The sequence below is a fragment of the Anomalospiza imberbis genome, chromosome 20, assembly GCF_031753505.1.
Source record: "Anomalospiza imberbis isolate Cuckoo-Finch-1a 21T00152 chromosome 20, ASM3175350v1, whole genome shotgun sequence".
NCBI lineage: Eukaryota > Metazoa > Chordata > Aves > Passeriformes > Viduidae > Anomalospiza > Anomalospiza imberbis.
In genome coordinates, this window is record NC_089700.1 from 7296621 (window position 1) to 7312361 (window position 15741).

The 15741-nt window shown below is 46.6% G+C and overlaps 1 protein-coding gene across 2 annotated transcripts in view; it reads right to left on the reverse strand.

Moving 5' to 3' along the window:
- Positions 1-15741, reverse strand: part of SSH2 (slingshot protein phosphatase 2) — a 90533-nt gene that overhangs the window by 17947 nt on the left and 56845 nt on the right. For both annotated transcript variants that reach the window (XM_068210504.1, XM_068210503.1), the window contains 6 exons: positions 14839-14942; positions 10141-10205; positions 5364-5485; positions 2901-2969; positions 2075-2140; positions 862-1056 (listed from right to left, as the gene is read on the reverse strand). In XM_068210504.1, the coding sequence (XP_068066605.1) occupies positions 862-1056; positions 2075-2140; positions 2901-2969; positions 5364-5485; positions 10141-10205; positions 14839-14942 (621 nt within the window). The remainder of the gene's footprint in view (positions 1-861; positions 1057-2074; positions 2141-2900; positions 2970-5363; positions 5486-10140; positions 10206-14838; positions 14943-15741) is intronic.

The window sequence follows — 15741 nt, forward strand, 5'->3', positions numbered from 1 at the left end:
TTCTGGGAAAGTGGCTGGGCCAGTGAAGTAATTACAAAACGGGCAAGTGAAAACCCTCACATTTGGCATCACATCTGGTCACAGACTACCTTTCATGTTACATGGTATCAGTACCATCAGCAGTTACTAATGACAGGGGTGGTAAACCTTGAATGCTGATACAGCCTATAAATTTTGCCTTTCTGAATTGTCTACCCATTTACCTCAGCCACTGTTTTGGACCATCTATCACCTGATACCCAAGCATGTAGCTGGAGGCATCTTGGAACCTACACATTGTCCTGTTCCACACTTGCTAAGCTCCTCAGAATGACAAAAACCTGCATTGCTCTTTGCCCCCATTCTTAGGTGTTTCAGATGGATGAGATGAGGATGTTTCTGAGCTCACAGGCTCAGAAGTCCATAGATAAACACTTCATTTTACAGCAAGATGAATTGAGTAAGGATAAAAAGACCATGTTAGCCTAAACATGTGCTCAGACACGTGCCAGTGTAAGAACAAAGTCCAGAGAAACTTGTTCCTTCTAGGCCTGGAACAAGAGGACAAAACCAGCAGAGACAAGGCTGAGGTACACCACACCTCTCTCACCAGTAACATGGGATTTACCTTGCAGAAGCAAAGGTTTGCAAGCAAAGCCCAAGGTAAACAACTAAACTGAAAACAGAGGCTGGAGGAGATGCAAGGGAGCCCCAGGAGGGCTAAACTTCCAGTGCTGGTGTTTACCTAACCGTGAGTCCACTTATTACATGGAACAGGAAGCTTCTCCTCATTAATACCTAATTAAGAGCAATCTCTTGTGGAAACTCTCTCCTCATTTGGGGACAGTCAAACACTGGCTCAGCAGAGCCAGCCCAACTTACACATCTGTGAAGAGGGCGGGCGAGTCGGGCCGGTGGGACTGGACATCTTGCATGGCATTCCACTCGTTGACCGACGACTGGTCCGAGTTGATGTGGCTCTCATAGTAACTGACCCACGTGAGGAAGAGGCTCCCTGGATAGTAATTGTTGCTCCGTGCCACTTCACAAGCCTTATGCAAACTCTGCAGAGCAGACCTAGCAAGGGAACAACACTTGTAGGTTTATCATTTCCTCCTCAGGCTGGTATCAAGCACTAAGCTGCAGCCAAATCCAGGATGCTGCTCATGTCCCATCAGTTGGTACAAACCCCTGGCACTGTGCACGAGGCTGTCCTGCAAGGCTGTGGATTCCCACACGCTGCCAAAGCTTGCATGTCTTAATTGGAGCATGCCAAAACAAGCCTGGATAGCAGTGAAGGTGCCCACAATTCAGAGGGCAGACCCGTGTCTCTGGCTCCAAAATCTGCTACAAATACTCAGGCCCTAAATAAGATGCACACAGTTTGTGTCCAAGACAGGGTGCTGACAGCTCCTACTGTGCCATCAGCTGTCCTGTGTGCAGGGCAGGGACACCCAGGAATCAGACATGCACAACCAAGGGCTCAGGACTGCACTGAGATGTTTAGGTATCTGCCCTCTCTCACTGCACAAGGGATGTCAGGAGTTTCTTCAGCTGCTGCTGGGAAACAAATCCCCCTCTCCTATTTATAGCTCATTTTAAATCTTTGACTGGGATCAGAAGGATCCAGGTCAAAATCACTGGGGTGACAGCAGCATCGCTGACAGGCGATGTATTTTTGCAATGCAAAGAAGCTCGAGCCAGAAATACTTTCATGATCACTACATGAACCACCCTAAAAGGAAAGAAAAATGCAAGCAGCTTCTCTTTCCTCTATCACAATGAACATATCTCAAAATATTTCAAACATATACTCAAAGCAATGTGACTCTGGGCTCAAAGCAGCAGCCCTTTGCAAGGAAAATTACCCTATTCCTTCCTGCCCTCAGCTGAGACAAAGCTGCTGTACACCAGCACTTACATGTCTTTTTTCCTTTGGTACCAAACTTCCTTCCCTGTCTCTGAAGGAAACTTTTGGCTGCTCAAGTAGGTCTCAAGATCACAGTAACATAAAGCAGCACCTGGTTTTTAAGAGCTTAAGCAGCCAAAACACCTGGAAAAAGGATCACTGGGACAGCTTGTAGTAAGTACTTACCACATTGCCTGTACAGACACGGGCTTGAATATGTGCACCCTGTTATCTGTTGATACGCTGAACCCTCTGGTGAGAAGAAAAAAGGCACAGTAAAAATGTCTCCCAAAAGTTACTTTTTAGTTAATAACTGATAGTCTTAGCACATTAGAACAGCAAAGGTCTAGCCCTAAGCATACACTGCTGAGTTCAGCTAGCAAACAGATCAAAATAGCACACTAAAAGCTCTAAGATAACTTCTTTAAGCAGCTGCTGTTTGGGAACGAAACTAAGACAGTGGGACAGTGCTGGGCTGTGCTGTTTACCTTGGCAACACAAATTCAGTGCCACAGCTGGGAGCAACAGAGTTCAGCTAAAGAGATCCAGGGGCAGCTACCAAGGAAAGAAAAGTCATTCCATGCACTGCACTGGACAACCTGAGTAACTGGCACAAACAGGAGTCTGCAAGTCAGGTGTCTATTTGGCAGAGAAACATCATTCTTGCTTTATGCTGGGCTGAGTGCTGCCTGCTGCAAGCATGATGGAGGAACACATAATAGGATCCCTTTAAGGAGCTTTCACTACACACCCACTCTCCAGCAAAAGCTCCTTTACTCCAGCTTAAACACACACATAAGCCACCGCCTCGGAGCGTGTTTATTCACAGATAAGTCAATTACTGGTGTTCCCTGCCACAACCACTGTGATTGAGGGCCTTTGAGCCTGCTAACCCGATACAGGCCAATAGAGGAGGGCTGCTGGATCTGTGAGGGCTCTGCAAGCACTGGAATCCTTCCCCATACACCTTGCCCTAAGTTCTATCAACACAGAACACACAAAAGGTACTCACCCATCCCCATCCAGGTGGATCAAGGTGTCACTCCAGAGCGGCAGCACCAAGCCCATGGTACAAGTGCTACTGCAGTGAGAAAGAGAAAGTCAGTCTATCTACTACAGCACCATGTTATTGTTCTAATTTCATGGCAATAGTTGCATATTTTTGTATTCATTAAGAAAAAGAAAAATCCCACTGTTGCTTCAGAGACAAACAGGGCCAGTGTTGCTCTACAGAGGCCTGGCAAGGATCACTAACCAGATTCAGGGCACAGCACTATTCTTTCAAGCAAGCTTGAAGGGTTAACACACCCAGGAGAAGAGCAAACAGGATCCAAAGGCACTGAACTCTGTGCAGAAGGTCAGAGGGGCCTCACAGTCTTCGGTCAGCTCAAGGCTTTCTTTACAGATTAATCCCTCTCAGGCTCAAGAGGTTTGGTTCTAGCTCTGATTTTGCAATCCACAGTTTTATTTTCTTGTTTGTCCCTCAGCCACAGCTGCTGGGGACCAGGAGCAGAACAGTGCAATAGCAGGATGACTGACAGCATGGCAAGTTGGCAATCTCAGCCCATCACCTGTGGCTGCCTTCTGACCCTTCTTTGCCCTCAAGAATGCCCTCAACAGCCATCCCATACAGACACCTCCTGGCGATCCCACTCCTCTCTAAGCTGCTTTGCTCTCTTTGCCCTCACAGTCCCCCAAGTTTTCTGTAAGGCTGAGCAAAAAGCCAAGTTAAAAGCAGAAATCAAGTGATGGAAAAAAGGCAGGAGCAGGGGAACCCAACACAACCTCCGCCATGCTGTTAAATGAAAAGAGCTGAATCTCATAAAGCTGCAAAACTGCCCCATAATCAAAGCAGCATTTTCAAGAACTGAATTCAGCTGCCTCCTGCTCTTATGCTTTGCACCAGGTGCTCCCAGATTTCCACCAGTTTCAGCACACCTGCCAGTCTCCAGCTTAAGAGAAGAGTGGGAAGAGGGAGAGACCAGGCTTTGGAGGGTCAGACAGGGAGCCCTGGAAATGCACATGCCTGGTGCTCAGCACCAGGAGACACTGCAGCATGCAGCTATTTCTGTTGACAACATGAGATGAGCTCATGGAAAGATGTGTTTTTAAAAGGCTTCCCAAGGTGGCTGGGGTATTTTTAGTGATACTGTTCAGCAAGCGCTTATCAGAGACCATAGCAACAAGTCTACATGGAGTTATAAATACCGAGTGGGCTCGGGGAGGGCAGATCACAGTGACCATCCAGAACCCCAGGAACTCCAGCAGAAAGCTAAAATGACCCTGCTATGTTATTAGAGACTGAATACCAGTGAGCTCTCAGTTATCAAAGGTGGCTGCACTGGTACATCACAGCCAACAGCGAATTCCAAGCTCACAGCAACCTGTGCAAGGACAAGTTATTCTTGCCCCAAGGCAAGAGCATCTCTAAATCACAGCTGTGCACACATGTGCAGAGACGGGAGCCAGGGGCAGCATCAAGCTGGTCCCCCATTTTAGCAGGCATCACCCAAGTTCAGCATCCAAACCAAGCATGGTGGCTGTTGTGACCAGCAGGCAATATCTGGAAGACAATTTCTTAGCCAAATAGTTCAAAAATATTTTCTAGTGATCCTACTAACTACCTGGAAGTAATTTATTTCAACTACGGTCAAAAACAAGACTTATTCTTGTAGCAGCTGTGCTGGAAGTAAGTGTGAGTATGAAACCTTCCAAAATGGAATATCCAGCCGATTGTCCTCCAATAGAGGCCAAGATTTACTTAAAAGTCTCTTTAAGAGAGTCATGTGCCTCCATGCCCTCTCCAGAGTGCCCACTGTCCCCTTCTAAATGTGAAGCTTCTGCCCCTGAAGCTGCTGGGTTGCTGTCACCTGGCTTACAGCCCTTCCAGCAATAAAAGCTGCTTCCCAGCCACAGTCTGCAGCCTTGTGGAAAGGTCAGCAGGAATTTAAATGAATGAAGCAGAAGCACTAAACCCTGATGACACACTGCTGCCTGGGGACAGCACACGGTGTGCAAGATCTGCCATCACCAACCCTGACACTGCCATCAGGCCTTGGTGCCATGACCTTGGCAAGGGACTGCCTGACAGTCCCTTTCTTATTACCTGTTCCCCTGAATGCTGAGGTCCAGCTCCTCTAATTGCAGCTTTTTCTTTCTTTGCATGAAGGTTGTCCCTGTCTGTGGTGTGCAGATGCAGGGCTTGGGTACCTTACCATTCAGAGGCACTGAACATCCTCACAGAAGCCTGATGCTTGGAGAAATGAGGGAAATGCTGACCTGCACTGTTGCCTTCACATTTACCACCTCCTCTTAGGAAACACAAAAAACTGCAATTCTAGAGCTCAAGAAAAATTAGGCTAGAAAAGCTGAAGCAGCCTATCCCCAGAAAACACAGGACACCAGACAGTGATTTCTACAGTTAATTTGTGTGGGGGTGAGCACAAGGACTTCCCCATCTGGACACTCTGAGTACCTGTCATTGGAAGAAAAATCCATTCCTAGGACGATGCTCTCCTCCGTGTCTTGTCTGCCATTGGTGGACACCACCACCATGTATCTAGTGCGGTTCTGGTAGGTACTTTCCAGTCTTACAGCCTGAAGAAAAGAAGGGGAAGAGACCAGCAGTGCAGTCAGCAAAACACACATTATTACCTTTACATGCCACTTTTTCATGCTGAGTGACAGGCGCAGAAGCAGTGATGCAGTCTGGACTGGTACGGATGTCCCACGCTCCTCAGCTGGGTAAGAAGTGCTTTACTCCCACACAGTTACCTCCTCAACAGCTGGCGCGTTCCTGGTGCACTCTGCACACCTGGTTGCAGGCCCTGCTCTGTCCCACCAAGGCTGATTTTGAACAACCTACAGCTCTCTGATTGGTCCCAGCCCAGTGAGCTTTGTGGACCATCAGTGAGACAGATGGGCATTGAACCTTCACCTTCACAGGGCTTTGCCCCAAGAACCAGAGCTTTCCTTTAAACTACTGTGTGCTACAACAGCTCCAATGAGTCTCTTTCCACCAGCTTCTCAGGCAGCTGGACAGACAACCAGGACCTAATTCATACGTGGTTTCCTGCTGGCCCTTTGAATTCTTCTGGCAACCTCCCCAGTGCAGAAGCAATCATACTGCCTTACACCTGGCAGGAAAAGATATTCCTATGACTAAGCTGTATCCCTCACTGGTTCAGATTGCCCAGGAAAGGTGAAAGTCATCGTGCCTCGTTGCTCCTGCCACATTCACTTATACCCCAGTGCCAAAAGAGCTCCAGGAGGACTGGTGTTCAGCCCACAATCTCCCAAATGAAATACTACCGACAGAGCAGTGGAACTTAAACTGTGAATGTCAGACCAACGCTGAAGCTCCTGGAAGACTGCACTGAGGTGAGCTGCTCCTCCAGAAGGCACAAGGAAGTGAGAACTGAAGGGACTCCAGGAAGTCTTGCAGACAGACTGCTGGTTAATGACGAGCCTGGGAAAGGGAGCCCAGCACTGAAAGTTTTGCCTATCAACACTTGCAGCAAGCAGCCTTTACTTGCAACACCTTTTGGACTCCACTCCAAGCTGTTTGCAGCTATTTTAGTCACAGGATCCCAACCAGAGAAACTTGGACATTCCTAGAAAGGAAGTGTCTTCATTCTGTACACTAAACTTTAACTTTGGATGGCCCAATCCAACACCAAGACTCTGTCTGGCCTCAGTGTTTACCATATTGTTAAACTGCTGCTTGAACTTTGAGCAGGGCCTGCAGAGAGCAAACAGGGGGGAGAAGGAGCCGTTCCAGCCCAGCTTTGCACTGTGCTGTGGACAGATCCCTGCCTGCTGCAACAGGACTTGGTTCCTGAATTCCTTGCAACCCAGTGGTTGAAGTCTGAAGTGGTGTTTGACATCCTCCACAAACTGAACCCAAATTCCTCAAACTCCCAAGCCATGGCTTGTGTAGATGCCTCTTGGTGGCCTTCATAGGAGGTCATGGCTCAGAGACCCCAGTTAAAAACAATCATCCTTAAAAAGCTAAGAAATTAACTATTGTGTGAGATCTCTCAGGAGCAGGCTGCTTTTCCCAATGTGCTCCTTTAGTTGTTCACAACTTGGTTTTGAGGTCAGAGCAGCACCTTTCAGCTTAGAGGAAGTCCCCTTTCATCTCAGAGCTCTCCTGTCCACTATCTGGGAAATCTTGACCAGAGCATGTCGTGGAGTCTACAAAGGGTAAACCAGTGCCCGACAGCTGAACAGAGCTCGCCATCCCAGGAGAGTGCTCTGTGGCAGGGAATGCTGAGCATGGCAGGGAAAGCTTCCCAGTGGCATTGCAGGGAGCAGCAGCTCTGGTGATGGGGTGGAATAGCAAGTGCAGGCAGGAGACGGTGTTGACAGTCTTCCAGACTTGCCCAGTTGGACCAAAGACCAACAGAAACTACCTAAATGTTGATGCCAGCAGACAGCCGTGCTCTGTACAGCCAGAGACTGTGCCCCACCCCATCTCCTTAGGATAAGTCATGCTAAAACCAGCCTTATTTTCCTTCTTGCTTCTTGAGTCACTGGGATTCCTTTGGAAACACGGAGGATCAAAGTGGTCAGTCCTTCAAGGTGCGAATTCTCCCCAAGATAGCTGTTTCTAGAACTAATCACTTGTGGGAAAACAGAAAGGTGCTCTTCAACCTAGAAGAGCAAGTAATCACCAAGGTCTTGGTGGTTAAAGTAATTATCTACATTGGGAACCAAACCTCAACAATCAGCACAGACTTGCCTAAAAAGGGAGCAGACAGACACAGCTGCCCCATGTCTGGGGCATCCACACAGGAGTTTCTGTTCTGCTTCTCTTGAGGACAGTCCAGCAACAAGAGGATTAACAAAATCTAACTTACTTTGCTAAACCAAGTTGGCCAGGAATAATGGGAAGTCTTGATGCAAGACCCTTTAGAACAAGGCAAGACAAACAGCGAGCAAAGCTCACATAGCTACATGCTGGAAGGGTGGGATTTTCAGAGGCCAGTTAAGAGAAATAGGGCATGGCTTAGTGTGACTCTCTGGGTTCAACACTTACACCCTTAGCACAAAGTGAAGAACCATGATTGGGCAGACAACGTGTTTTTCTAAATTTACTGGAGTATTAAAACAGCAGAATTGACATTGTAAACCAGCCAACTTCAAAAGTTACTATTAGAGCCCCAATGTGCCTATCAAACCACAAATGAAGCTCTAACCTTTCCATGAAGTGCTAGTTCACATGCTCACCTGCCAGCAGGAGCACACCAAGCGCTCTGAGGCCTTTTAAATGAAAATATTTGAAATCCCAGTTACTTTAGGGAAGATGGCCTGGCTTCAGGGATGAGATGAAAAGTTCTTTCTCAACCAGCTCATCCATACAGAGCTGGCTTTCTCCTCAATTTGGGAAGGTTATTTGTAGTCTGATCAAAACAAGTCATCCCCTGTAGTCCTTTCAGGGCCAGCCACATTCTTCTTAAGTTTTAGGCTCACCTGAACACAAGCCAACTTTATCTCCTGCTGCATTCTTGTATCATCAGAAGTATGATGTGATATTTCACCAGCCCTTACGAACAGCACATTCCGAGAAGTTCATACTGACCTTTCAGGCTCTGTGATAGTAGGTGTTTCATACAAGAACACATTTCTCATGGAGATAAATGATTTGAAGACGAAAAAAGTGTGTCCAACTTTCAAGCTCCCAGCTCTGCTAAGCTACAGGAACACGTTCAATCACTTTGCATTCTTAACTCCTTTTCCTCCTTCCTACTGATCTAACACTGGTACCATGGCTCTAATCCTGCTCTCAAAGAAGGCTAAAAACCTCTGCCAACAGCTCCAAGAAACAAGAGTTGTTCCAAATTTTAAGTTTAGGTTTTTAGAGGATTAGATTTCTCTGCTGCCCCCTGAGCTGTGAAGCCAGCCCTCCGAACGACAGCAGCCAAGAAAATGAAGAGAATGCATTTCTCTCAGTACTGTTTATATTTCAAATCTCATTTGTATCTGCTGTTTTATGAGAGAGTCCATTGCAACCCTGCACACCCTTCGTTCGTCAAGAATCAATTAAATTCAAGTAGACTATCGAACTTAACCTCATGCAAGATTTCAGCATTCCAAATGTAGCTCTGGACAAAAGGGTTTATGTCTCAGCCCACAAAGTCCTTATTCAGCTGTTAAGGCTAATTTGTCCCAAATCACACAATGTAGCCAGTGATACTGCTGAACAATGCCTTGTTCAATAGTTTCCAATGTTCGAACCCTGGCTCAAATTCTGAAAAGCATTGAGAACCCCCATTCCCATCACTTTCACTGAAATTTTAGTGACAGCAAGGTGTGTCTGGCAAAATTTAGGGAGTAGGTCCTTTGGCTTCCTTATGGCAAATTATTTTCTGTGGTCATTCGGGAAGCTAAAGCATTCCATAGTAACCTTGGCTGTTTCCTAGCTATACTCATCCAATCAGCCCATCTCCAGCACAGCTCAGGAGGATTCAGCAAACCAGAGGTGTTGGAATAACACTTGGGATGCTGGCAGTCCTCCTGTGGGCAGACGTTGCTAAGATGCACCAAGAAAACACAGGAAACAAACTTCAGGCTACTGAGTGCTGAAAGGTGTAGACTCACTGCAGTCATGCCCGGCCTTGTAGAGCACTTCAACATGTCCCAGGCAAATTCCTCACTGCTCACATTTGGTTTCTGGAGCTCTTCAGGACTGTGCATCAGTGCTATGAACAGCAATGCCTCATTTTACATCATTATAGGAGGCAACAGCCCAGGAAAGCAGAGGGCCAAGGTTCAGTGCAGGTGCATGGCTACATGGGGATCCTGCATGCTCCCACCTGTTCAGCCATGGCCTTTTGGGATGCCACAGGTCAGGACAGCAGAGTGAGGAAGACAACTGAACTCTCACAGAAGGGCAGACTCACTCACACTGGTCAGACTTAAGTCACCCACACTTGATTTAAACAGGACACCAAGATAATTTACCCATCCTCTCTGGCAATTGTTACAGTGTTTTTTGGGAGCACAGATACTCAGTACCTGGTTCAAAGACAACCTTCTAGCCATACAATTTGTCTCACTGGACAACCAAAGCACGCCTTTCACAACTAGCTGCTTTCCTACCTTTGTGGTTGCAAGGACTCCCCAAACCTGCTGATGAAACCACTCCAACACACACACACCACTGCTTCCCTGAGTTACACAGGTGTATTTGTCTAGTGGTGCTTAACCTTTGCATTGGTTCACAGGAGATAAGCAGAAAGCCAACCTACCAGTCTGATGTTGTCTTCTGGGCGGAGCAGGATGAACATGGCCTGCAGGTGCTGCTGGAGATCCCCTGTGGGCAAGAGGGCAAGGTGAATGCACAAAAATAGTTTTAAATCACATGCAAGTTCCTGGCTGTCCAGCCAGAGCAAATGTCCACCGAGAAACCTGACACGTCACCAGGAGTGTCGTCACTGTCACTCCCACCTACTCAGAGATGGGAGTTTTGTCATCTCTTAGTCAGCTGCTCTTTGCTCTGTGTGCTCACCTGTTCCTGTGTTACCATGTTCTCTCCTTCTAAATTCTGGTATTTTCTTTTACAGAAATAAACAGTGTTTCAGTACTCTTTGTTCCTTTGACAGACAAGTCAACCGAGTTAGAAAGGAACCCCACCCTGTGGTTCAACATCTCATTCTACCACGTGCACCAAACCAGAAACTTGCCATTTCTTTTACACTAGCTTATTACTAAGTGCAGAAATACTACCCAGGCAAAAGTATACTCTCCTTGGAGTGAGATTTAGTCCTGCTTTAGAGCAGCACGTGTCCACCTATGGTTGTATACCAACCCCACCCAAAAGCAGCTAAAAAATGAAAAATCAAACATCTATATTTTTTTCCTAGAAAACACTTGCAACACCTTTCCTGGTAAAGCTGAGGGAAAAAAAAGGAAAATTAAATTTAGTGCATGACTGTGATTTTAAGTCTTATTAAGAAGAGACAAGTGTCACAGGTTCCTAAAACATCAAGCATTTCAAAGACAAGTGAGATGATTTTATGTCAGCACTGCTGCACTGACTTCTCAGCACTACTCCTGGCATGCAGAGAGCCAACATCACCCCCTGAGTACTGGCCAGCAGCAACATCTCCTGGAAGGGGCTGGTTTTTCAATCATTACATGGAAAATTAATCTGCATTCCCACAAAGGAGACTGCAGGGCTGCCAGGTGGGTGGCACAGATCAGCAAGAAGAGAAGCCTTTACTCTTCAACCCTCTCCCACTCCTTCACAGCCAGGAAGCTGAGTTTAGGCAACACTGCAAGGAGCAAATATTCAGTGGGATCAGCTACAAGAACCTTTTCTAGGAAGGCTGGCTGATCCCCCTGATCTCCCTTTCTGATTCACCAGTGGTGCTAGAATCCATGTTATTTCAAAGGCTCTCAGAAATAAGGAAAGCTTGGACACAGAGCAGCATCCAAAAATACCAAAAAGGGGAAGGAGAAGAAAGGAAAGGCTGCCCAGTGAGAGTACCTGGTTCCCAAATGATTTTTATAGCTGGTGGAAGAGCATGGCTGCAGGGCTGTGCAGCCCCTCTCTGGATGGGACAGAGACAACCTCGCATGGAGTAGGTTACACAGGACACTGCAATCTCTGCTCTCCTCTTCCTTCCTCCTTGAACGACACTTCAGCATATGGAGAATGAGTCAATGCTCTGGGAATGCATTTTTAACTGGGGGTGGGAAAACTGAGGCACTCAGAAGTGCCAGGGAAATCACAAAGTATCACCGGCGACAAGCACCTGAAGCTGCTTCCTGCCCATGGACATTGTTCCCAGCACGGGAGTGGCTGGCACGAGCCTCCCTAAATAGAAATTATTTATGGAGATAGGGTACTCAGGAAGGCCAAGTCATCCATCAGGTGCTTGTTCTGCCAGGAGTGCCATGACAGGATCTCCCCACGTCAATACCAGTGCAAAATCCTGACAACACTGCTCAGTTCCAGCAAGTTCCAGCTAATAATACAGTGGGAATTGCTGAGAACTGTCAGTCAACAAGCAAAGGTCCCCCTGCACCTCCTGCCCACAGCCTGGAAGAGCTCAGCAAGTATTTCACTCATGAAGCTTCCACATGTCTTAGTCTGAAATGAAAGATGCTTCACATCAGCTTTTTCCCTCTCCAAAACGTAGCAGTTCCCACTTATTGCTGCCAGTAATTCAGGGACCTCTTAAGAGCTAAAGGTTCCAGAGTTTAAAAAAAAAAAAAAAAAAAAAAATCACCTGGACTATTGGATTATCTCAATACTTAAAGAGAGAAGTTTCTATGACAACCCTTTCTGCAAGGCTCAGCCAAGGAGCTCCATTGTCCTTCATCCTCAGAAAGTTTACCACACTCCTCCCTGTTGCCCTGCCAGCCTTGGGATCTCCAGAGCTGGAAAGTAAAGGATTGCTTCCCTGGCCAGCTATAATCAACTTGCAGGGTTTTCAGCCCCAAACACACAAGGCATTTTGTAAACTTCCTGGATTAAGAAAAACCAAAGGAAAGGCTTTAACATGCCAGAATCAGCACAAAGATATCACATCCTGTCCTGTGAAGAGCTGGCTTTGCTGGCAGCCATGGCAGGGCTGCTGCTTCCTATCACATTGCCCTGCGCCGAGCAGATGCCTTTGTTTCCTCAAGCTGGCAGGCAAGGTGCAAAGCATGAGCAAGGGTGGGATCTGAAAAGTGATTCACAGTATTCCAGAGATGGCAAAAGCCCCAGGGAAGTTACATCCCTTTCTGGCCTCCTCCGGCTTTGCTGTGGAAAAGCAAGCCCACCATCCCACAGAAGTTTGCCAGGTGGCACAGGACCACCCAGGGAGAGGAATATGGACAGCTGGTACCATATCTAGTCAATCTGCCAATGATTCCCATTGATGGAGGTGTGATTAGAGAAATGGGTGTGAGCATTAATTATTTCCTGTTACCCACTCTTCACGCTGGATTCTAGCACCTCTGATGAATTAAAAAGGCAGGTCAGGAAGGTCAGTCAGCCTTCCTAGAAAATGCTCTTAGAGCCACTTGAAATACTATGGCATCTATAGGCAGCAATTCCATACTGGAAAGTTTTGTCTGCTCTCTACCCCCTTCTAATTTTGTGTGCCAGAGATAAGTCACGACACACGTGGGGATGGAAGCTGAGCATGGATTATCGGTGTCCCAGAAAGGAGGCAGCTGCACACACTGTGCCAGCCACGCTCTCCACATCACTGAGTTAATTCTGGTGGCACAGATGTTTTGCTCAGGAAGGTGACACACTGATTCCCTGGTGCCTTGGTTTGCTGATATTAGAAAAATTCACAGAAATCTGGTGCACACTCAGACAAGGGACTCTCCCCAGTGAAACCTCTGAGCACCATAAAAAACCACTAGAGCATTCCCATCACTTGACAGACAGGGAAACTGAGGAAAGGACAAGAGCCGATGCCTCGTTAAAGCTCACCCTGTAAACTGAAGAGGCAGGAATAAAATAAGTCTTCTAAGAACAAAAATCCCACCCTTCAGGCAAGCCAGCCTCGGCAATACCAAACATCTCGCTGTAAGCAATTACAACACACCGGATTTGCTTCCTTGGCAATCTGGCTTCCAAGAGCCCTGGGCCGATTAGACAAGCAATTATTTTCCACCAAGGACTCCAGACCTCATGCAAATCAGCTGGAGCAAGTAGATGAGGCAAGCAGAGAGACTCAACAGCTGTTTGTGCTGCCTTGCAGAGGTTCAGCAGGGAAATCTGTGGGTTTCCTCAGCGAGGCAGCAGTGCCAGGGGGAGACCTAGGCTTCAGCAATGGACTTTGGAGAGATTAAAAAACAAGACAGGCCAAGAGAAACTTTTTAAAGGCTGCTGACTCTACTTTCACACTAAAGGACATTTCACTTCATTCTTGACCAGAAAGGCCAGCTTTAATTTAAGTTTCAGAACATTTTCTTTTGACAACTGGTAATTAATGCATCTCACCAAAGCAATTTGGGTACTGCCTGTGCTATGTTTGAGTGGAAGTATATAATTAAATGCCTTCTGACTGAAACTTTTTCTATAAATATGTTTGCAAACAGATTTTGAGGTGGCCAGTCATCACATACATAACTCTGACAGATGCAGAGGTGGATGACAGTCTGATGGTGTCAAAGTACAAAGGGATATACACCTGGAACCAAACCAAATCACATTTTTCCTGGTCACCACCTAGCAAAGCACGTTGACTCCTGTTTCTGTTTCTATCTCTGTCCTGTTTACAAACATCTGAAGGTCTCAATTTATTTTTGTTTCCTGCCAATTGCTTTATGGAAGGGAAAAATCCCCACACTATCTGACGCCAGTGATTAAGCACCATATAGCCAATGAAAAAAAACCCTACCCTGAAATGTTTGAGTTATGATATTCAGAGCAACTTTTCAAAGAGAGGTAAAGCAAAAACACAAATCAAACTTCCAGCAGATAAAGGAGGCAGAATTATAACCGACTCTGTATTACTCACTCTGCTCACACCTCTGAGAAGTCACACTGACTTTGCTCAGAGGTTTCCTCATCCCCACGTGGAGGTAAGCCTCCTCCCTTTCCTCCATCATAACCAGTTCCTTTCAGATTAGGAAGGACCATTACTCACCCCCTATGGCAAACTCAGGTTTCCCACTGCAGCGCACAAAGGTTTTGGAAGGCAGTCCTCCCCTCCCTCTCTCATACTGAAATTACAGGATGACTTTTTGGGGAGCCACTCATTCTCAAGTCTCCACCATGTCATGACTGCTGCCCTAATGTCACTCATTTGATGATCCTGTTTGAACAGGAGAGTTTTGAAACCTTTCTTTCCTATCAGCATTGAGACTGGCAGGTCAGGCTTTAATAAACAGGTGGGCCAGACAAACATGTGTCATCAGGTGAGAATGAGCACAAGAAAGGTGGACTCTGAAACAAGAGGGAGCAGACAAGCCCCAGCCATCGATACCACACTTACCTGCATGTTTGTTGCGCCTGTGACTGATCCTGGGAGTGGATGACCCATTTCCTCGTGGCAGGAAGAGAGCTGCACCTTTCACAGTGAGGAAGCTTTCGCTGATGCTGCAAGGGAAAAGACAAAAAGGGAGTGAGGAAAAGTGTCTTGTCTTCAAAAAGGAAAAAGGCAATGAACAAGACAGGTTAAAAGCACTGAATGCATACTCTGTTCTTTTGCAATGAAGTGATTTAGACCAAATCATTCTGTTGGTAAACAACTTTTCCCCCCATGTAAGTACTGCAAACATTCAAAGCATAACTGAGAACAACACAAACAGAGAAACACTGGAAAGCAGAACATATGCTGGTGCCACTCTGCCTGCAGAGGTGCAACCTGAGCAGGCAGAGGGGATTAACCTATGGCTACATTTTCGATTTGAAAGTCAAGATGACAGATCCACATTTCTAAATGGTGTTGAATAGAACAAGCCCACGCATCTGGGTAATTACGGGCTCTGTTAACCCTGAGCTTTGTGGTTCAGACACAGCTGATGCCCTGCAGAAACAAATGTCTCCCTTCAGCAGTTAGCCAAAAGAAAATTAGTGTACACAAAAGATTAAGAAATCATAAAACTACTCTCTCTGAGTTGCATGATGATTAACTCTCAAAGACCTATAAATCACAAAAGCAACAAACTGTAATGCTGTTGAAATCGGCCACCACTTGATTTTGCCCTTTCTGAAGTCACGTGAGGACAGCAGTTTGTAAAAAGGGGCAATAAAGAAGTCTCAGGTACTGAGGAACAGCTGGTATTTGAAGCACATCTTCCAGCCCTTTTCTTGCAGATGCTGTGGTTCGTGGAAAAAGCAAGACACACTCCAGATTCTGCAATGCAGCCATCCTGTTGCATACTCGAGGGCTCCT